Source organism: Podarcis gaigeae (genome assembly GCF_964106915.1).
Source record: "Podarcis gaigeae genome assembly, chromosome: 1".
NCBI classification, from domain to species: domain Eukaryota; kingdom Metazoa; phylum Chordata; class Lepidosauria; order Squamata; family Lacertidae; genus Podarcis; species Podarcis gaigeae.
Window position 1 is genome coordinate 97,133,856 of NC_139678.1, and position 23,133 is coordinate 97,156,988.

Genomic DNA, 23,133 nt, shown 5'->3' on the forward strand with positions numbered 1-23,133 from the left:
TTATTTAGAAGTTCTCTGATACCAACTTGACACTTTGCAATATGTTATCAACTTGTTCATTTATTTTAAAATTGTCCCCACCCCTTATTCCCAGGGTGAACTGCACATAACAATTCAAGCAATAAAAATATTAACGTGAACAATAGGTATTAATATCAGTGCTATTTTTCAGGGAATATTCAAGGGTACGCAGTACCAGCACCTCTTCTTGTTGTTTAAAAAGTATAGCACTTACTGTAACAACTTCATGCTGAGTACCGGCACCTATTTTTTCTAGAAAAAAAGCACTGATTAAAATAATTGTGTGTCTGTTCTAAACATGGGCAGAAGAAAAAACTATCGCATGATAAACTAATTAAATGCAAGCTGCAATATTTAAAAACTTTTTTGGCTGGCTTTTTTGGTCCTTTTTCTATATAGATATGAAAAAAGAGCAATGCCTAGCACAGACATTAAGAATAGGGAAAAGAGCACATAAAGGCCTACTTCTGCATTAGACAAAGTCAAGTCCAGTCCCAAAAACTTCACCTTCATGGCTGAATTGTCGATAGGCCGAGTAGTGCTGCTTGTTGGCGCCATAGTAGTACCTAGAAATGTAAGTGAAATTCACATGAATGACACTATGAGCAGGGAGTTCTGATCACCCCTCATTTAAATCTTTTTTACTTGCTTCTCCAGCCTTCCAGAATACATCAGGCCATTCGGGCAACTTTTCTGTAAAAATCTAGACTAAATCATTTAAGGACATTACACTAAAGATTTTTTTTTACACAGCCAACTTCTGTTACCATATACCACCTTACTTTCCAGAATCAGATGTCATTAACACGATATGCAAGTTTTCTATAAAAGCGAAGTTAAAAGTTTTAAACATTTAGGTTATTTTTACTGTACCACTTCATGGATTTTCCTAACTCCTCAATTAGTAATTTACTTACCTCCAGATTGTGACTCAAGGCACAAATGAGGCCCAGTGGCTGGATCTGGAAAGCCATTACACCGGATAATAGATGAATAATATTTTGAAGACTCCTTTGGAATTCTGGATAGATTTGGGTCTGTAAAGTTGGTGTAATACAACCCAAATCTTTCAGCAAAGCCCACTGCCCATTCAAAATTATCCATCAGGCTCCATACAGTGTAGCCTCGCAGATCAACACCATCAAGTACAATTCCTGTTAAGGTGGGGGGCGGGGGAGAAGAGTTTTAAAATGCAGCCCTATACATGCTTACACTATAATGATCAACAGGGAGTGAAAACCAAAGACCCCCTATTAACACTAGGTGCCTTACATAAGTATCCATTCCTAACAGAGATTGGCTAGATCTTAAAAATCCCAAATTCCTTTTGTATCCACAATCTGGATGATCAAAAAGTCGTCAATGAATTTTTCCCCTCACGTCTTCATATTTACTGGCGATGACAATAATTAAACCAGATAGTGGTAACCATTTTAGAGGACTTAATCCGGAGTAAGAGTATGATCTTGTGTCAATGGGAATTAAGCAACATATTCTGCTTTGATTCTGCAGACTAGTCTTTCACCCCTGAAGTCAATAGAAAGTGGAAGTCCTCGGGCAGCTCCAGAAGACATGTTAACTCCCACACTAGAAACCAGTCTTGCTTTCTGCCCAGCCCTATACAGATACAGCCACAGAAGGGCCTTACCACCAACTCTGTTGCAAGGAATGCAGGGCAGGGCAGATCATCACAGATCAATTTTAATCCATGTGTCACAAACATTTGAGGGGTGATTTGGAACCATGCAGAGGAAACCACGTACCTTTTAAAGCTTCATTGATGTAACTCCTTAAGTAGTGTATTCTCCAAGTATCATTGAAGCCCCCGTCTATACGCTCTGAAATCCCATTCTCGGTCACATAAATAGGTGGGTCATTGTATTCTTCCTTGATCCACTTCAGGAGCCTCCTAAAGCCAAAAGGGGTCACCTTCAACCAAAAGGAACCAGAGCCCAGCCAGCTGCGGTCTGTTATAGAGGCAACACCCCTGCAAAAAAGAACATGATAATAATATGGGAAAAGATTATTTGTATTGATCCATTAAAGTTAGCTAGACATCAACCATGAAGACTGGTCAGCAGTAACCTCTTCTGTTGGGGGCTTAAGGGTGATGCAGTGTGCAATGCACTGGGTTTAGAGAGGAAAATGGATGCTTGGCCTTAAAACTTTCTAGTAGATCACCAACTTGATGCCCTCCGGATGTTTTGGTATACAATTTCCATCAGCTGCAGCCAGCCCAACCAAGATTATTAGGCACAGAGTGAAAGCACAGATTCCAGAAAAGTATGCATGCTTTGATGCAGTATGAAGTCATGCTCACATCTTACCTATCAGCATCGTAGGATGTAAAGAGAGAAGAATAGTTTAAGTTGGATGCCAATACTGTTGTATAGTGGTTCAAACCAAAGAAGTCAAAGGTGCCTTTAATCCTCTGCTTTTCACTTTCAGTAAATTCAGGGAGTCTGCAACACACACAAAATGGAAGAGAGGCTCACATAGATGCATTTAACAAAAGGGAAAGTTTCAATTATCATCATACTTTTTTAAAGAATAGGGCACTGTCATTCAGAGCGAAAGTACTGTTTTTAAAAGCAACAGCTGGTAGCTGGAAATTTTAACATGAACAGTAATGATGACCACATGTACTTCATCTTATTCAAAGAGCAGGTACTCTAAAAGACTAGTCCCCTGCTTTGTCTCAATCACCACCCTTTACTGCTCCCTTGCTGTACTACAGTATTACAGGCTCTGATCATACCCTGGATGGAGGAGAAGGAACTTTCAATATAGGGTGGTTCTGTTTCAAGGGGAGTTTAGTCACAACTGTGCTTTAGCTGCTGATTGCCTGCGGCATTAAGCAAAGAGGGCAGTGCACACCAGGAGGAAAACAGCAGCACAGGAAAACTACTTTGGGGAGGGTAGATTTGTTCTTGGACACAGCCAGGGTGGCTCTTCAAAATGAGTGGTTTATTTTTATTTCAACAATTTAGATAGAATCGCTTCTAAGTGACGTGAGCTAACAGTATGGACCGCCCGTGGTTGTGGTCCAACTGCTGCAGTTAGTCCTGCCAGACACTTACCTCGATTGGCCGGAACTTCTCTCTTGTATCCTCCTTTTCATCACCTCGCTATAGTCACCGTTTCTGAAGATAGGGTGAGCAAACCAACCAGCAAAGAACTACAACAGGGAAATAAAAAGGGATGATGTCAGGGGTTCAGAAGGAGAGACACAGGAGGGGGAGCAAATGGAGAGTGAGGAGGAGGAGTACGAGGGGGGCGCAGGCAGTGACAGTGGCCAGAGTTATTCCACAAGCCTCTCTAGCGAATCGGAGGACTCACAGAAGGGAGCGCCGGTGGCCAGAGCAAGGGAGATTCCAAGGGAGAAACCTCAAGAGGGAGGGGCCAGCGGGGAGTCCCTGAACAGCAGCTGGAGATCAGGGCCAGCGTCTCCACCAGAGCGCAGTGGGGAGGGGGAGTCCCAGGAGTCGGGACCAGTGTCCTCACCACCAGAGGGAGGAGAGGAGTCAGGTTTGGCAACACCCACATCAGGAAGCGGGGAAACGGTCAGAAGGAAAGTCACCGGCTGGGCGCGCGCGCCAAGTTCAAATGTACAGGAGCGCGGCACAGCGGGGAGCCCGGGAAGGGAGCCAGGTCCTAAAGCCCGCCGGAGGGAGGGGCAAGACTCAGGAGGCTCCGCGTCAGAGGAGTCCAGGAAGGAGGGAACCCCAGAGGGCAGAAGGACCCAACGCAGGAAAGAGCAGCGCAAGAGGTGGAGCCGGGCTAGAATCTTAAACTGGTGTGGGTGGAGCAGTGAGTCAGAGGGGACTTAGCCGGTCTAGCGTTAAGACGTGGGCCTGCGCGCCCAGAGCTTGGAAATGGAAACCAAACTTCAATAAAGACTTTTGTATATAATATCCACTGGGCGTTGGTCCTCTGTGAGCTGGGACCTAGCGGCAGTCCTGACAGATGCTTATTAAGCAACGCTCTGGCAACAGGTCTCTTGGCTGAACCAATAATTACCAGTTCGTCAGACTGACCCAAAAGGCAAAGTCTCATCCCTGTCTCCAAGTGTCTGTTTTTAAAGGATAGTGCAACACCCCCCAAGGTATCCAAACAATGGCAGCTGACTGGTCAGGATCATGGCCAACTTTATGATTTGAGTGTTCAGATGAAATATGGTGCCCAAGGATCAACACCTTTAGAAGGATTGACATCTTGTTTTGCTGAGTCTCTGAAGCAGAGTTAATACAAGAGCCTGCCAGAGGAGGCTAAAGGCCCCCCAGCAGAACCTGAGTTCAATAGCACTCTTCCCAGCAACTGGTACACAGAGGTTTACTGCCTCTGACAGTGGAGGAGTTCTGTAAGACAAGTGTGTTAGGTCACACCTGGCCTTTGCAATACAGCGTTGCTCCAGGTGGAAAAAGGCCTGCAAGGCAGGATGTATGCATGCACAGCTTAGCTGCACGGAAGTGGAAGCAAGGTCAATCTGGGCACCATAGGCGGGAGCCCTATGTGGAGGGGGGGGGAGAGCGGGACACACACACACACACACACACACACACACACACACACCCCTCCAATCATACTAAGACTGATCATTTATGCATTGACTGGGGGCCTGGCTGGTACACCTTCAGGAGCTAGTCCATACATTCTTGATAGCTTCTTCATGTGTTTGATACCTACAGCTACCAAATGTCTGAGCAGAGGTTTTGTGTCTGCTCTTTCTCTAATTGGAAGAGCACATACCCATTAGTGTAGTCCTGGCTACTGCAAAGCTGTCAAAGGTGCTATACCACAGACACTGCCCTAAGGAAGTGAAAGCAGGGTGTGTGGCTAAAATGTACAGATGTGGGTCCCTGTGGAGTCATCACATTACCTGGACATATCTCCTGGCAGCGTCGAGGTCCTCCTGCTTGGCAGGGTTCTTGGGTTCAGCCCACTCTACGCTGATGGAAAGAGAGATCAATCCTCCTTGCTTTGGGCGGTATGTTTCATTGTAAAGATGCCAGACTTCTGCGTGGGCCTTGATCAAGTTGTGGCCCACTATGTAAGGGGCTCGGCCTGGTCTGGCAGAGATGCCTAAGAAGGCAACATGATTGGAAGTGCGTTATTCTGCAGCACTGGACTCAGCTGAAGCAGCAATTAATGGTGCGTTTTGATAGCGTTTCTCAATAGTTCTAGGCAATTTGGCTTTCAACCAGGAGACACCTTCAAGAACGGCATCAGATTGTCTCCCACTTTCACTGGGCATCTATCACAAAGCTGTGTTCTCACAAATAACCACACAAGTTCAGATCATCAGTGTCCTTTGGTTCTGCAGAGCATTGCTCTTGCCAATCAGAACCTACACCTTACCTGGAGCTGAGACTCCATAACCGTAACCAATGTTAGCAATGGCATAGGGCTCATTCAAGGTTATCCAGAATTTCACCTTCTCTCCAAATCTTTGGAAAAGGATCTCCGCGTAATCTTTAAATTTCTGGATTATAGTTTCATTTTCCCACCCTCCAACATCTTGAAGGGCCTGAGGGAGGTCCCAGTGGTACACAGTTACCTAGAGATGGAGACAAGACATTCACAAACATCTGCCATTTTGTCAAAATAACCAACCATCAAATTGTAGTAGGAAACAGGGGCAATTGGGGGGGGGGGGGAACGGACATACAAAAGTAAAGCTAAATGTGAAGTTTGTCCATTATTTAACTATTAGGCACAGTCAGCCATTTTATGCAGATCTACCACATGTAACTCAACAACAATTCTTGGATTTCGATGGCCAGAAAGCAAACTATTTCCAGAAAACACGTGAGGATTAGCAACACCTTTTACAAGGCTATCAAGACTTTGAATGTAGCATCTTCAGTTCTCCCTTTCCCACCTTTCCCTGAACCCTCATTCAGTCAAGGAAAATGAGAAGAAAGGAGTACAATATGGGATGTATTTCAGAGGTTCTTGCGGCATGACCTGGAAGGTGTAACACAGATGGGACCTGCCATGCCTAATGGTGTCCAGAAAAAGGCTACAGTTTGGGAGCGGAAGATGAATTCCTGATGGAAGTTTATTCTACTTCCTTGTGGATACTTGGTAGAAATCCAATGCAGAAACTTAGATTTCTGGAGCACTGCAGCTTCTGCTCTCTTAAAAACCAAGGCAGATTTCATAACTGTTAAGTCCTATATAAACACCCTGATCCCACATTATCTTCTGCACAACTTTAAAATAGGTAGAGCTTATAAGTGACTTCTCCGATTAGAATATGGCAGCATGCATTTGTGTCAGCCTCTATGAAATGGCCTCTGACCATTTAACACAAGCTAATTGAAGATGTCTGAGAATTAAAGATATTGCCAGGTTCTACAGTGAACACTGATAAACATAATCTAATTAAAAACCAGACTGGTAACGTATGTTACACCTGTTCCCCTGCGTGCAGAACTCCAATCATTTACCTGAGGCTGAATATTGGCTGCAAGGAGAGCATCCACAAGCCTTTCATAGTATTTCAGGCCAGCTTCATTTATGTACTTGGTGGTCCCATCGGGGAGAATGCGAGTCCAGGAGATGGAAAAGCGATAATGAGTCACCTGGAGGTCCTTCAGAATAGCCAAGTCTGCCTCCATCTTGTGGTAGCTGTCGCAAGCTACATCTCCATTTTCATCGTTGCTGATTTTCAAAGGCGTATGTGCAAACTGGTCCCAAATGCTGAGACCTTTCCCATCCGCTCTCCATGCCCCTTCGATCTTTAAAGAAACAAACATTTCTCACATTTGTATCCCAGCTCAAGGCAAAATACATGCCCCAGCCTCGGTTTTTATCCTCACAACAACCTTGTGGAAGTAGGTTAGGCTGAGAGCGACTAGGCAAAGGTTGCCCAGTGAGCTTCATGGCTGAGTAGGAATCTGAACCAGGGTCTTGCCAACCTTAGCCCACCATTTTAATCCAGGCTTCCCCAACACGGTGCCCTCCAGATGTTTTGGACTACAACTTCCTCAGCCACAAGCTGACTGGCCAGTGGTCAGGGATGCTAGGAGTTGTAGACCAAAACATCTGGAGGGCAACAGCTGGGGGGGAGGAGGCAGCTCTAACCACTACAGCACCCTGGCTCTCACCCCAGTGATTCACCATCATCAAGGTCCCCAAGCCTGACAGCATTCAGCTTGCTTAGTTGGCATATTATTCACAAAATGAAGGTTTAGGATAGCTTCCACCAAACAAGCAACCGTCTACCAATAGATTACCTAAACCTGGAGTTTCATTCATGTGGTCTGCAGCATGACGGCAAATCTGTGGTTGAAGACTCACACATCCATGCCATTAAATCCTTATTTGCATTTTTATTACTTCTTGTTGCTCCTTTTATTTCTTATATATTTATATATTACAGAATTCAAATTTCAGTACAATAAAATATGACAGGTAAGGAACAAAAGAAGCAATTAAACTGCAATTAAGTATCATACAGCATCTAGCACAGTGCATTGCAATTTTCACCACAAGCAGAAAAATCATTAAGCTGCTCTGCAATTTTTGAGTGGTCTGGTGGGTGGGGACCAACTGACCTAACCTGATATGCTGATGATGCCACACTCCAATAAAAGTTCTCCGGAAATTCTCCATAAAGGAATTCTTCCTCTTTTGCCAGAGGGATTCCATTTTGACGTATGATTCCAGCGTAATATATCGCTGAACGTTTTGGAGTTCTTGGCCTGTTCGGATTTTCAAAATCAACCTGGTGAAGGCCGAATCTTGGTTCGTAACCATTTAACCATTCAAAACTATCCATGAAAGACCAAGCAACATAGCCACGAACGTTCACGCCGTCCAGCTTGTAGGCTAAAACAAAAAGAAACACTTGCTTAATAGACCATCAATGTAACGATGAGCAAGAAAGTAGAATTGTGAAAAAATACACTAGTTACCCATTATATGTTCACATGCATATTAATAGTCAATCCTTGCCAATTTACAAGTCCCACCGACTTACTCCCTTTCCTTTCCACAAGCATTATTTATTTATTTAAATTACATACCACCTTTTTCTCCCAGTACAAGAGGAGAAGGGTGCTGACAAGCGCAAAAAAAAAAAAGGGTAAGGAATTTACACAATATTTTGTTTCAGCTCTTACTTCAGTCATGCATTTTCAAGGATTGCAAATCCCCAAACCAGGCTTTACTAAAAACCTTATGAATTATATACCTTTAGGAAAGATCAAAAATTATATTTATTATAACTATAATTAAAAACCATTATCAAGAAAGGAAAGAAAAAAAGGAACTCTGCACACTTTAATAATGTTTTGTACTTATTAAAATGCTATTGACTGTACCATTACACTCTGTGACACAAAGGCTGAGGATGACCAGACTAATTTAATGCATGTAGCAGAAACAACCCTCACGTGTTGCTGTTTGGATAATCCACGGTTTGAGGCCTGTAGACATTTTGTAGAGAAAAGAGGGAGGCCTGAGGGGTTCAGAACAGTTTCAGAGCAATCAGAATATAAATACAAGTAGCCTAATATGTTTAAAGCTATTTAATTGGGTTCAGTGTTAAAACATGGGTGTGTAAAGTAAATTTCAGGAGGAGCACAACCTTGACTGAATCAGACTCTAGCATGAAGGCTATAACCCTTGTAACCACCCACCTTCTCTTGTGCTCTGGATCATTACCCTCGATCTAGCAATATACTTTAAAAAACCCAATCACATAACTGGTAATGGTGTGACCAGTGTGTTGTCTAATTTGGCACTCAGAGTTCTTTTAATGATGCCTTGTGGAGTATAAGCATTTTGTGCTGACTCTGCACAGTTTGGGAATAACTGATCTAGAATCTAAAACTAAAACTAGTCTACACAGACCTCTAACTGATTATTTAGCTGATTACATTGAGCAAACTTCTATTTTTACCCAGTATCTTAAAACTAGACAACCTCAACCTGTTGCGTTATTACAACATCTTTACCTTTCAAAACTTCATCAATGTGTGTTTTGTAATAGAAGATCCTGCTGGTGTCATCAACATCAGACTTGGCTTTTAGCCCAACCCCGTTCTCAGTAATGTAAATGGGAGGATTGCTATATTCCTCTTTGATCCAGTTTAGCAGCCTACGCAGCCCCCAGGGCACTGCCCGCATATTTTCCATTGCTGAGCTAGGCCAAGAAGGGTCAATCTCCAATACTCGTTCTTGATCATACTCGTAAGAATATGGTTTCAGTCTGGTGGTGCTGTGCTTTATAATTCTGGCAGTGTAATAATTCAGGCAGAAGACATCGGCTGTGCCCCTGATATAGTCTTTCTCTTCTTGTGTGAAACCTGGAAGCCGGGAAGATGGTAGTTTCTGTAGTTCACTCCTGTTCCCTACTTTCCACTTCATTGCATCTGGGTAATCACCGTTTTTAAAAATTGGGTGTGCAAACCACCCTCCCATGAACTGCAGGTAGCGATCAGCAGCTTCTACATCCCGAGGATCGTTTAGTGTCTTTGGCTCAACCCAATCCATGTTGAGACTCAGAGAGATCACACCGTTCTGACTCTCTCTGTATTTCTGGTCATATGTGTGGTAAACTCTTGCATGGGCCTTTAGTATTGCATGAGTAACACTGTAGGATGCATTGCCCGGGTTATCTTTTACATTTGGTGGGAATAATCCTGTATCGTAGCCTAGCACAGAGATGGCAATAGGTTCGTTGAAAGTAATCCAGAACTTGACCCTGTCTCCAAATGCCTGAAAACAAAAGTCTGCAAAACTATCAAACAGTTCAACCATCACAGGGTTTTCCCAGCCACCAATGTCTTGTAGAGCTTGGGGCAGATCCCAGTGGTGGAGAGTGACCATTGGTGTGATGTTCTGGGCCAGCAAACCATCAATCAGCCGGTTGTAATAACTGACACCATAGTTATTTATAGAATGGTTTCTTCCATTTGGAAAGATCCGAGGCCACGCCAGGGAGAAGCGATAGGTGTTTACCCTTAAGGCTCTCAGCAAATAAAGATCTTCATCTACTTTATTGTAGCTGTCGCAAGCTATATCTCCTGTATCATTGTTCTTAACATTCCCTGGGATGTGGGTAAAATTATCCCAGATGCTAGGTCCCTTCCCATCTGCATCCCAACCTCCTTCAGTTTGGTAGGCAGCAGTAGAAACACCCCACAGAAAATCTTCTGGGAAGGTGCCATAAAAATATGTGTCTCTTTCCAAATCAGACTGTTTTGAAAATTTCTCCCAAACCACCTTTGCCTTGGAAGGAACTTCAGAAGCTGATAAACTAGGCAGCCGTGGAAGTATGGAAACATCCTTTCTGAGCGGCTGGAGAAATTTTCTTGAGACCGTGCTAGGAAATCCATTATTTTCAATAATGGCGGAGAAGAAATAGGCAGATTCCTTGGGTGTCCTTTGTCTGTTTGCATCTTCAAAATTCACTTGGTGTAGGCCAAACCTTTGACTGTAACCTGCTGGGCCTTCAAAGCCATCAATCAATGATCGGGCAATGTATGCTTGAACATCAACTTCATCTTGCTTTATAGCTGTCAATGAAGGAGATAGAATTTAGTTAAGATTTTTAATCATTTGTTTAAATACATAGCACAACCACAACTATCTTCTTCTCTCAGCATTGCAGCAACAGCATGGATTTTCAGAGGGTAGTCCATATTGTCCCGAGTCAGTGCAAACTATTATTGCTATTCATCTGCACATTTGAATTTCCTTTTAAAGTCATTTGCATGTAAGAGACAATATACAAAATGGCATAGGGAAGTGATAATGCACTTAAGCAGTTCAAGGACTTTGGCCGGTTCACACATGCATCCTCATCATTACTCAACTATACAGTACTTGGCTATACAGTACCTGGAAGAATACTTCCAGATGTATAAAGTAGCAGCCAATCATTTCTATCTGGCTTTGAGCAGCAAGTGAAGCAGCAAATCTTTTCCAGACGTCTGGAATCTACGTGGCATTATGTAGCCAGGTGTGCAGTTCTTTTCCCAAGCTCTACATTAAAAGGTAAAGGTAAAGGACCCCTGACAAAACAAAAAAAATCCTTCCAGTAGCACCTTAAAGACCAACTAAGTTAGTTCTTGGTATGAGCTTTCGTGTGCATGCACACTTCTTCAGATACCGTATCTGTATCTGAAGAAGTGTGCATGCACACGAAAGCTCATACCAAGAACTAACTTAGTTGGTCTTTAAGGTGCTACTGGAAGGAATTTTTTTGTTTTGACTATGGCAGACCAACACGGCTACCTATCTGTAACTGGACCCCTGACAGTTAAGTCCAGTCGTGAACAACTCTGGGGTTGCCGCGCTCATCTCGCTTTACTGGCTGAGGGAGCCAATGTTTGTCTGCAGAATGTTTTTCTGGGTCATGTGGTCAGCATGACTAAGCCGCTTCTGGTGAAACCAGAGCAGCGCCGGAAACGCCGTTTACCTTCCCACTGGAGCGGTACCTATTTATCTACTTGCATTCTGACGTGCTTTCGAACTGCTAGGTGGGCAGGAGCAGGGACCCAGCAACAGGAGCTCACCCTGTCGCGGGGATTCGAACTGCCGACCTTCCGATCAGAAATCCCAAGGCTCAGTGGTTTAGAACACAGAGCCACCCGCATCCCAGCTCTACATTAGGATCATGTTTATATATTCCCTCCTCACTTACAGCACTGCAGATCGTGTATTCTTTCCCAGCCACCACACCCGCAATTTAATGGCAGGGAAAGGAGTGAGAGAGAGAAAAGAACCAGATATAAGACAATTCTTTTTGGAGGGGAAAGGGTTGAAGTGACAAAACTGGTTCCTAGGGGGAAGAGATGAACTACAGAGGCTACAACAATGTAAATAGCACATAATTGGCCAAACAATTTGCTAACAGCTGCGCGATAGGTCATCTATCTATATCTTGGGGAAATTGTGCAACTGTTCCAGTGCATTAAAAAACAACTGGTCAGATTTTCTGAGCTCTGAAAACAAAAAAAAGGAAGGTAATGGGAAACGTGGGAAGAGGGTGTATTGATCACTATGTCATGCAGATGACATAAGTGCATGTAAATTCCACAGTAAATATCCAAGGTTGAAGCAGCCTGACTCTTGAAAAGCCTTGTGAGTGAAGCAATGTGAAAATTCTGTCTGTGGCATGTAATCTTTGATGGTTCACTCCTACGAGTAAATCACTACAGGATACAGGAATAACAAAAAAGGAATGAAGATGCAAGGTGTGAACTAGTGTTCTCATGTTCAGGCATTCAGGGGTTACAAACTAGGCATTCCTTGATTTTCTTTATCATGGGGTGACAAAATATACTCTGGCTGGGATGAATGCATTAATTACATCGTTTTCCACCAGGCTCAACTCAAAAGAGCATCCAGACCTGTTTGGAGGTGCAGAGCAAAATAGTTCTGCATCTTCTAAGCAGGCAGGACGAAATCTGATAGCTAAGCAAGAAAGTCTCAGGTGCTGTCCTCCAAGCCAACCTAGGTAAGCAACCTGTGTATTTCATATACTGCATTTAAGCTGCTTTTCTAACACTGTATGCCTATTACTCGGCAAAACTGTTATTTTGAGGACATTTAATTAAAGTATTAAATTTGCTTCTGATTAGTTAAGTCAGTGTCTCAAACCATTTTTAAATGAAAATCATCACATTTAAAAAGTGATGTTTGCATGCCATTTTCACATGGTGAACATATCTACTCATTCCATTCCTTTCCCCACTGGGACGGGGCATGATATTTACCGTTATGCTGGAGATTGACAGGAATGTGATAAGATCTTGGAGGATATTGTGTTGAAAGGGAACAGGGGGCTAAGTCAATAAACTTGACTTCATCCTGACAGGTTTACTTTCAATTCCCTTTTGCATGCCTGTTCCCTGCCCCAATTCCTAACAGACCCTTGTACCTTTCAAAGCCTCGTTGATATAAAGCCGGTAGTAATCCACTCTCATGGTGTCATTAACAAGATCGCCTCCGTCATCTGTGGGCGCCCCATTGTCTGCTATATAAATCGGAACCCTTGTTGTCCCAGTATATTCTTTGGACACAAACAGCAGCAGTCTCCTCAGCCCCCAAGGCACAGCGTAGAGCCAAGGTGCTGCCGTCTGCGGCCAAGAAGGATCCACGTGTTGGGAAAAGTCTCCGATATCCTCATAGGTTGGAGCGCAGCTATGATTCACTGGAGCACTGATGAGCCTGGAAGTGTAGTGGGAAAGGCCAAAGAAGTCAGCCGTCCCCTTCACTTGCTGCTTCTCCTCATCGGTGAACACGGGGAGCTTGGCGATGGGAGTTGAGCACTGCTGGTTCTTCTCCTGGATCTGGGATTTCAGGACTTCTGGGTAATCACCGTTGACGAATATCGGGTGAGCAAACCAGCCCAACATGAAGTGCAAGTAGCGTTCTGCCGCTCTCACATCCTCAGCACTGCTTGGGGTCTTGGGTTCAGCCCAGTCTGAATTCAATACTATTCCCACCTTCCCATGCTGTTCAGGGCGGTACTGGGTATCATAAACGTGCCAGGCTCGAGAATGAGCTTTGAGAATAACATGAGCCACCTTTTTTATGGGAAGGAAGGGAAAAGTATTATTCCACCGAGTACAACTCACTGGTAGAACACATCATTTTCACGAAGGAAGTGCCAAGTTCAGCCCCCACATCTCATCCTTTACATGATCCATATACAGTGGTACCTCAGGTTACATATGCTTCAGGTTACAGACTCTGCTAACCCAGAAATAGTACCTTGGATTAATAACTTTGCTTCAGAATGAGAACAGAAAGCATGCTCTAGTGGCGCAGTGGCAGTAGGAGGCCCCATTAGCAAAAGTGGTGCTTCAGGTTAAGAACAGTTTCAGGTTAAGAACGGACCTCCGGAACGAATTAAGTACTTAACCCGAGGAACCACTGTAAATGTTAGGGAAGGCCTCTGCTTGAGACTTTGGAGAACTGGTTTCAACTGCAGCAGAGAAGGGTAGCCAATATGGATTCTCTCCAGATGTTGTTGGACTCCCATTAGGCCCAGTCAGCATGGCCAAAGGTCAAGAATGGGGAGGGGGGAGTTGTAGCCCAAAAACATCTGAAGGTACAACATTGGACTACACTTGGGCTCGCTGGACCAAGAAGAATGACAGGTTTATACGTACACACCATGGATATTTACAGCCCAGTAGATTTCCTCATAACATTCAAATTATATTTGAGGGGCCCAGGCTCCAACCCCCTCCCTCAAGGCTTAAAGAGATCAGATAATTATAGCAGCTTTTTCTCATACCTGAGCTCAAAATCAAGCTTGCACCATGTCATAAAGAACACTTACTAGAGTTTGCAATGCAGGAAACAGTTCCTTCAAAAGCAAGAGAGCTACCTTCTCATTCATTTGCTTGCTGCTGAAACATTTCCAGTCCCCAACATCTGATAACATGACTGTATTATATGGTATTGTAGTATCAATAAAAGTATCTGTCCTAAATTGGTTTCAACTCCAGTCCGCTAAAGATTCCATTTCTTCCCCAAACTCCTTTCTTTTGGAAGCCAAAGCGTTCCAACAACTAAATCTAAATTAGCAATATTCCAAGTAACTGGTAACATAATATACGCTCATGTGGCAGAAACTATTCCCAGAGCAGGCTAATCCAGGTCTGCCTACAGGCTGGTACATGTGCTGCAAGTATTCAGAAACTGTCCATCAGCCAGTCTCATGGCAGAACAGTCACATGATGGATAGCTGTGTGGTATTTGTAAGGCAATAAAAAAATCCCTGGGATTCTTCCCTGAAGATGTCCTGACATCTACTCAATTATCTGTTTTGATGTATGGTTACTAAATCCTCACAAATCTGCCAGGAAATATCAAATCTGCCAGTAGTTCTCATTGTACCACCTGCTTATACATTCTGTTTTAGAAGTTCATTATAAGATACCTGATATTTGGAAATCTTTGCCAACCCCTTTTAAACTTTTAAAACCCCTTGAAGCACAATACCCTAATAAAACTCTTTTCTTCCTCCTTATACCTAAGTGGTGCTCAAACATTCTGATACACTGCTCAACTGCGCTATGCCCTCAGGTGTGGAAGCAGAGAAAACTTACTTCTGCTGATCCAAGAGATTCCTAGTCTACTTGTAGATATGGGTTTAAAGATGCTTATTTGGACAACCACTTCTGAATATAAAGGTAAAGGGACCCCTGACCATTAGGTCCAGTTGCGGACAACTCTGGGGTTGTGGCATTCATCTAGCTTTATTGGCTGAGGGAGCCGGGTACAGCTTCCGGGTCATGTGGCCAGCATGACTAAGCCGCTTCTGGCGAACCAGAGCAGCACACGGAAACGCCATTTACCTTCCCGCCAGAGCGGTACCTATTTATCTACTTGCACTTTGACGTGCTTTCAAACTGCTAGGTGGGCAGGAGCTGGGACCAAGCAATGGGAGCTCACCCCGTTGCAGGGATTCGAACCCTAAACCTTCTTATTGGCAAGTCCCAGGCTCTGTGGTTTAACCCACAGTGCCACCTGCGTCCCACCTCTGAATATATAGGATGCCAAATATACAGTGGCCCCTATCAGGAGCAAGATAATGGTTCCCCCCCCCCCCCACAGTGCATGAAAATGCTTCTGAGGGTCCCTTCCAACATTACACAACCAGTGTCTCTCTAACCACACTGCGGCCAGAAGTAACATGCAAGGAGTTTGTTCTATGCTGTGACACCCTTCCCTGCCAGTATTGTTCCAAGCCCTGGGAGGGACAACTCTCTGACATAGGAAGAAGCCAAGTGGTGTAAGAGCCATGAGAGAACGGCTTCCGTGCCACCACAGTTCCAATGGCAGAGACCCTTCTCTGGAATGTATCATGTCAATACCATTAAGGTAGACAAGAAAGCCAGAGAGCCATTTCAGAATGAAAAGGGCACAAATCCAGCCAATCTCGATTTTTTTCATTCATGTTATCTGATGGTTAAATCAAAACATCTGGGGGTTCAAAGCCATCCTCTGAACAAGAACAGTGACCAACTGAAGGGTCAACTGCATCCTCACACACTTGCTGCAAGATTGCTGATACTATAGATTAGAACACAGTAGCTTGACCAGACTTAAAAGACTCATCTGCACATTGACTCCATTCATGCCCTCTGGTAGAATCAGATATGGGGCAAAGTCTGGTGAGAGAAGAACTAGATTAGGAGGCAATGGTCCACCTTTTCTATTTGTGGAGTCAACACAACTTGTAAAATTAGGCCCAAGCTGCTGCACTTGTTGTCAGTACCTGATAGGATGCCACGGCTGGATCAATAATTCCTGGAGGATGCTGCCCAGTGCCATACCCAGCGTAGCTAATGACCCAGGGTTCATGGAAGGTAATCCAGAATTTAACACGATCCCCAAAAGTGGCAAAGCAGAACTCTGCATATTCTGCAAAGGCAGTGACGATGCTCTCGTTTTGCCATCCACCAAGATCCTGTAGAGCTTGTGGCAGGTCCCAGTGGAACAAGGTCACCACGGGCTCAATATTTGAATCCAGCAAGCTGTCTATCAGTTTGTTGTAGTAATCTACGCCTTGAGGGTTCAAGCTGCTCTTACTCCCATTGGCAAAAACCCTAGGCCAGGATATAGAAAATTTATAAATATTTGGGCGAAGGCCTCTAAGGAGATAAAGGTCATAATCCAGCTTGTGGTAGCTATCGCATGCAACATCAGCTGTTTGATTCATGTGGGCATGGCCCTGGTGCCCGTATTGATCCCAAATGCTCTCCCCTTTCCCACCCTCTCTCCAGGCTCCTTCCACATTGAAGGAACCTGTCGATGTGCCCCAGAGAAAACCGCTAGGGAAAAGGTCAAGCAAAAAGGAGTCTCTCTCCAGCTCAGGTTGGCTGGCAAATCTTTCCCAAACTGCTTGATAGGATGAAAGTGGAGCAATAGTAGGTATCAGGGTTTCCTTTGCCTTTGGTTGGCCGGACAGATTTCCTGTGTATGTGCTAAAAAAGAAAGAGAGAATATGTCAACAAGTTAGGCAACAGGCATAAGCATTCCTCTTCTCCCAGGCCTCTGGCTAATTAAACAATCTATGGTCGTTCAAAATAGGGGAAGGGGGTCATTGTTTTATTTGTTACTATATTGTGTATTTTGTATTTTAAACTACCCTGTGATCTTCAGAGGAAGGGCAGAACAGAAATGCAGCAAGTTAAATAAATAAATCAAACTTTGATTGTCATTAAATTTTTATTCAGGATGGATAAGCATTCAAATCAGGCTGAAAATAGAGATTTCAAATAGCGTGGGTATCAAACTTACAGAAATTTATCCAGTTTTTTGTTGTTGTTTTTTAATGTGGCATGCCTAAATCTGTATAACAATGATCATCTACATATAGATTAGCGGTGGGGAATCATAGGCTTTGGGACTAATTGTGAACTGCTGGACCTCTCTATGTGGCCCTCAGGATTCTCCCCAGGCCACTGAGGAGGGTGCAGAGAGCATTGGCCCTGCTCTCTGCACCCTCCCCAATGGCTTTCGCATGGCTAGACTGTGTCCTTGAACTGTGATAATGCCTCTTGCCTTGTTGGATAGAGAAATAGGTGGAACCTCTGGCTTTCTGTAGCTGGAATGCAGCAATGTAAGAGTCACATTGATTCCTCCACTCAATTTTAGCTCTGAGCCCGCCCACTACCACCACTGCCATGTAGCTCCCAGAAGGTGGCTCACGACAGAATGTGGCCCTTATCCCTAAATAAAAGAAACTCTAACTATTCAGCTAAACATACACCAAGCCAAGATTCATGAAGCCTGCTAGTCTATGTTCCATATTTATATTACACAGTTGAAAAGTTATTTGCTATATCCTGATTAAATATACATATACCCAGTGCTTTTTGTAGTTAAAAAAAAGAGTGAGTGAGAGAGCTGGCAGGACTCATACCTTGATAAAAATGACATTGGTGCCAGCACAAAATGGCTGCCAATGTCAGCAACAACAAGAACAAAAAAAGGTAACAGTATTGCATACCACAGAGTACCATCATTGGAATATACCTCTATATTAGATACTTGTATACACATGCACACACGTATGCATGCAGAAACACACACACATACACAAACAAACAAACAAACAAACATATGCCTGTGTAAGGACTGTAGTCTTAATTGTGCAAGTAGCACAGCTTCATAACCAAACTAATTTAACATTAAAAATTAACATTTTGTACCAAATTGCTTGAACGGACGAGCTGTTCATGACGCAATTCACATCATACCCTATTGCCCATGCTTGAACTTCAGAAATGGCTGAAAATAGGGGGGGGGGGGGAGAAAGAGAAGAGAAGTGTATCAGCACAATGGAAAAGGGCAGACATTAGGCCAGTAACATCCAGTCCTATGCTATAGTTCTTTTTCAGTGAAGCCCCACTTCCTGTAAATAGTACCAAGGTCTCTCTCGTACAGTAATAGTGGGGACAGGCGGTAGTGGGGAGAGACTTGGCTCGTTTCCACCAGGAGCTGTGCATTCAGTATTGTGGGCCCAATTCTGTGGAACTTTCTCACAGTTGAGATCAGACAGCCCCCCCCCCCCCAGCAAAATTGGTGAAGGCAATTTTTTTATTTCAGCAGGCGTTTAAAGTAGCTTTTCTGACTTTACTGTTAGCTTTAACCAATTCTATCCTCAGTAAATCTTTTGTAACTTCACTGTATACCACTTGGAGACCATGCTATTAGGTGATATATAAAGGGTTGAAATAAATACATACATATACGGACGACAGCATAGCTTGTATTGTATTTCACTTCCACCCACACATCCAAAATACCACACAGGCAAGCCACAAGACCACAGTTCCTTCCTACAGAAGACACTTACCACTGAAAATGGAAGCCACTGTTGCAAATCGGTTTTCTTGCAAGGAGGAACACTCGTGGAACTTGAGACTAAAGAGCAAAATACCCCTATTGTTCGTCCCCATATGCTATAAACGAAAAAGCAAAGCAAAATGCATGAGTTGTATCAAGGAGGACTGTCAAAACTGTGTGACATCACCTCCCGTGTCCATCTACAACAGATAGCATCCATATAGAACACTTGGTACAATTTGCTAAGAATTACCTGTAGCTCATCCAGGAACTTTTGGAAATCTGCTTCCCTTTCACAGTTGTAATGAAGGTTGAGAGAGAGAAAGTCCAGAGAGTCCTGGAATCAAAACAGAGCATTGTCACAGAGAGATATAGCATTTATAATAACTGAAGTTACACTTTAGGCAGCATCAGCATCTATTATTATTACTTTATACTTGGAACCAGAGTTCCTCTATTGACATTCTTCCTTATTTTCTAGGTGGGATTCAATTGGGCAAGAGTTTGGCTAGCACAATGGGGCTCCTCCCTCCTCTCCCCAAGTCCCTAAAATCTGCTCAGGGGAGGGTGTTGCGAGGACACCCAGAAAAGCACACAAGAGTAGGGGGGATAGCCAAAATGCTCTCCCTAACGGAATGATTGACATAGTGCGCAGTAAATTACGTAACAATTAACTCCGCCTCATTCTCAAATAAAGAATCATTATCACCAATTTTCTTGGAGAGCTCTTTAACTGAAATTTCATGGGGTGAGGGATAAGAGAAATTCTGAATCATCTTGCATGTCATGCTTCTGGTTTTCCCCCTCACATGTAAAATGCCATTTTGAAAAATAATGAAAGGTTGGTAAATGATCTTTAAGAGTGATAGAGAAAATTTTAACTATATATGAAAATGAAAAATGGGTCTGTGGGTTGACATTTTCAGGGAATACCTCTGGTTGTTATGAGGTAAAAAGGTAAATAAAGGATCGCTGGACAGTTAAGTCATGTCAAAGGCGACTATGGGGTGCAGCGCTCATCTCACTTTTCAGGCCGAGGAAGCCAGCGTTTGTCCATAGACAGCTTTCAGGGTCATGTGGCCAGCATGACTAAACTGCTCCTGGCGCAATGGAACACCGTGGCGGAGACCAGAGTGCACGGAAATGCTGTTTATCTTCCTACCGCAGTGGTACCTATTTATCTACTTGCACTGGTATGCTTTCAGACTGCTGGGTTGGCAAAAACTGGGATAGAGCAATGGGAGTTCACCCTGTTGGGCAGATTTGAGCCACTGACCTTCTGATTAGCAAACCCAAGAGGCTTAGTAGTTTAGGCCACAGCACGACCCACATCCCCTAATTATGAGAAAGTGACAACTATGTATCTACCTAGAAAGAGGCAACTCTGCTTTGGCAAATAACTTCCAGAGAGTTGTAACCTGCCCAGGGAGCTTATGGGGAAGAATAGTTAAGATATCTTATAAAACAAGCAAATAAACAAGCCACTGATATGCCCACCCTTCATTCGTCTAACCCCCTTTTATAACCATCTAAGTGGCAATGGATTTCACAAAGAATTACACATTGAAATAATTTCTTTCCTCTGGCTTTACTGGATATGCTGTTGTAAGAGTCCTAAGAAAATAAAAGGCGTTACCAGAATTGAAGTCAACAAAGATCTTGCTGACACCAGCCCAGCATCACTAACATCTAGTGAAATGGACACTTTCCCATCTGTAAATGAGAGACAAAGTATGTTGTCAATTTTATTTTCAAAATTTCAATGCAAGGAGAGGGAATACTTTCACTAGAAGCAATCTCCAGGAATTCCTTTATAGTTTTCTCATTATATACTGTATTGGCCTGAATATAAGCCTCACTTTCCCCCCAAATTCTGACTGTGAAAAGTTAAAGCGCGGTTTAAATTCGCGACCTTACAAAAATGGGCTCTTATGATATCGCTGCTGAAACAGACATATGGTAAAACGGTATGGGCATGAGTGCCTGCGGAATTTTAAGGGTTCGGGTATTGTCTTTTTTTTCTCTCCCCCTCCCCCCCTTGAACTTTAAAGGTGCGGCTTATATTTGAGTGTGGCTTATATTCGGGCCAATACAGTAGTGACATCAACATTCATGTGCTGTACAAACTGATCTCTGCCCCAATTCTAAGTTTGGTGGAGTATACTGCATGTAATATATTCAAGCAATGTGTGTTCATCTGAATGAACTTCTGTTCAGTATCAGGAGGAGGAGGAGGACAAGTTCTTTGCACTTAAGCCTTAATGGGAAAAGTGTGGGCTGAGAGGAGATTTGAATGAAGAGATTGTTCTGATTTTAGCCGTGTTTTCTCCGCGTCATTCTTAAATATTATAAGGCTCCTTGGCCCATTTGTTCAGCAGACAAGAAATAATTTTGGCAGGAGTCTTAGAAAGATGGCGCAGGACAATGGCTGGGCCCATCTAAGAGGCCTGGTGGGCAAGACAGAAGAAGTCAAAGGGTTTTTTTTCTTAAATGAAAGACGTCCCTCCCCTCCCAGCAAGATAGCGATCAGAACTTCCAAGGCCTGTGCAGTATCAGTACATGCACAGAAGTCACGTCTTCCATATGCACTTCATTCACATGCACACCCCATACGCATAGTGCATGTTACATTATCCAGAGGCACATCTCATGTTCCCTCCTCCCCACCAACTTCTTTACCTTCTGCTGAGTATTTTTCATGGTAGATTTCATAAGCTTTCTCATGTGCTGAAGCTAGCACCTGCAAGGGGAGGGCCAGCGGATCTCCATGAGGCAAGCGCTCCATGTCCTCAGGCAGGCTGCCAAAAGTGAGCCAGGTGTCTACCAAGTCGCCAAAAGATGCAAAGGAAAATTCTGCATATTCCACAAAAAGGTCGGTGAAAGTCACAGATTTGCTCAAAGCAAGCCGGGTCTCCAAAGACTTCGGCAAACGTTTCTGATGTAGAATTAAAACCGGTTCAATGTCAGCTGCTTTGAGAGTTCTCAGAAGTTGTCTGTAGCATTTAACGTTCGCCTGGTTGGGGTTTCGGGCATTTGCCTCTGGAAGGATGCGAGTCCAAGGCAAGAAGACTTTAAAATGGGTCACACCACTTGAACGGAGCTCAGCGAAGTACGGCGGCAGAGAAGGTAAGGAAGACCCATCGCAAAGGTAGTTTGACTGTCCCGTTGCAGAACTGAGAGGTTCTCTTAGAAGTCCACTTTGGAAGTTTAAATTACTTACTAAGTCATCGCTAAGAGGGCCGGCGACTAAAATAAATTTCTGAGTAAGAGCCCAGCCTACTCCAAAGCAAGGCAAAGGAAACAGAAAAACCAAACACACCTTGTACACCAGTGCCATATCTGTTAATAACAATGGTGGAAGAACTTGTGCCACTCTTATGCTACATCAGAGATAACATAATTAACATTTAACTTGTGCAATCACGAAGATGCAAAGTTCCCTAACCTCAACGTACACAAAGATAAGACAATCAAAGGTTTAAGTCCCACTGAAGGTGCTATTATTAATGAATCATATGCAGAGTATTGAAGAAATGCAGTTGCTGGGCTTAACAATACAGGCCTGAATGCAGATATCGGAAAAGTCCATTTAGATAACCAGAAGATACTAAAATGCAGGGCTCCCAAATCTAAGCTGCTAACACAAGTGCAGAGAATTGGAAGGAAAATAGTTAATGTTCCCCTCGATAAAAGAAAAACTTGTTTTCTACCCAAAGTTTACTCCGAGATCAGAATAAGAAAATAATAGTAAAAAAAAAAAAAAAAAAACAGGATTCAGAAAGACTTAACCACAGAATAGACAGCATGTCAACTATGATTATTGTGTGGGCTTGTCTTCCATTTTACATTAAGAACAGGAACTGGCACTGGTGGGGCGGGGATGACAACGACGACAAGTGACCCTTCCTCCTGTGCCTTTTTCTCACCCCAAGTTACTGCCACCCAGATACTTTGGGAGCAAATAGCCGGGGGGTGAGGATTGTGGTCAGGAAAACAGCAGGTGTGGGAAGTCAGACCTGTGCTTGCATGCCATGGCCTGCATTCCCATCCCTGTATCGCTACTCTTTCTTTTAATAAAAGCAAGTGCAGGCCTGGGATAGAGCCTCACGGGCCAAATGTATCATCTACTCATGGTCTTAAAGTGTTTCTGTGTGAGGGTGAAATCATCATATTCATACCAAGTCCAAAACATTTAAGCCTATAATTCAAGAATTGAACAACAGATCCCAAATACGGTTTGTAACCACAACCTTATAGAATCCTATTTAAAGTGGCGTTTGGGCC

At 43.6% G+C, this 23,133-nt stretch overlaps 1 protein-coding gene across 1 annotated transcript; it reads right to left on the minus strand.

Moving 5' to 3' along the window:
• Positions 1-42: 42 nt before the first annotated feature.
• LCT (lactase) lies at positions 43-23,034 on the minus strand. Its single transcript, XM_083703527.1, has 17 exons — positions 21,529-23,034; positions 20,486-20,562; positions 19,103-19,186; positions 18,860-18,965; positions 18,213-18,291; positions 16,274-16,982; positions 12,920-13,568; positions 8,988-10,550; positions 7,589-7,857; positions 6,474-6,764; positions 5,380-5,578; positions 4,901-5,103; positions 3,102-3,199; positions 2,349-2,483; positions 1,785-2,008; positions 939-1,175; positions 43-587 (listed from the first exon to the last, which is right to left on the minus strand). The coding sequence occupies exons 1-17, from the start codon at positions 22,184-22,186 to the stop codon at positions 376-378; spliced, it is 5,793 nt and encodes a 1,930-aa protein (XP_083559653.1). The 5' UTR covers positions 22,187-23,034; the 3' UTR covers positions 43-375.
• Positions 23,035-23,133: the final 99 nt, after the last annotated feature.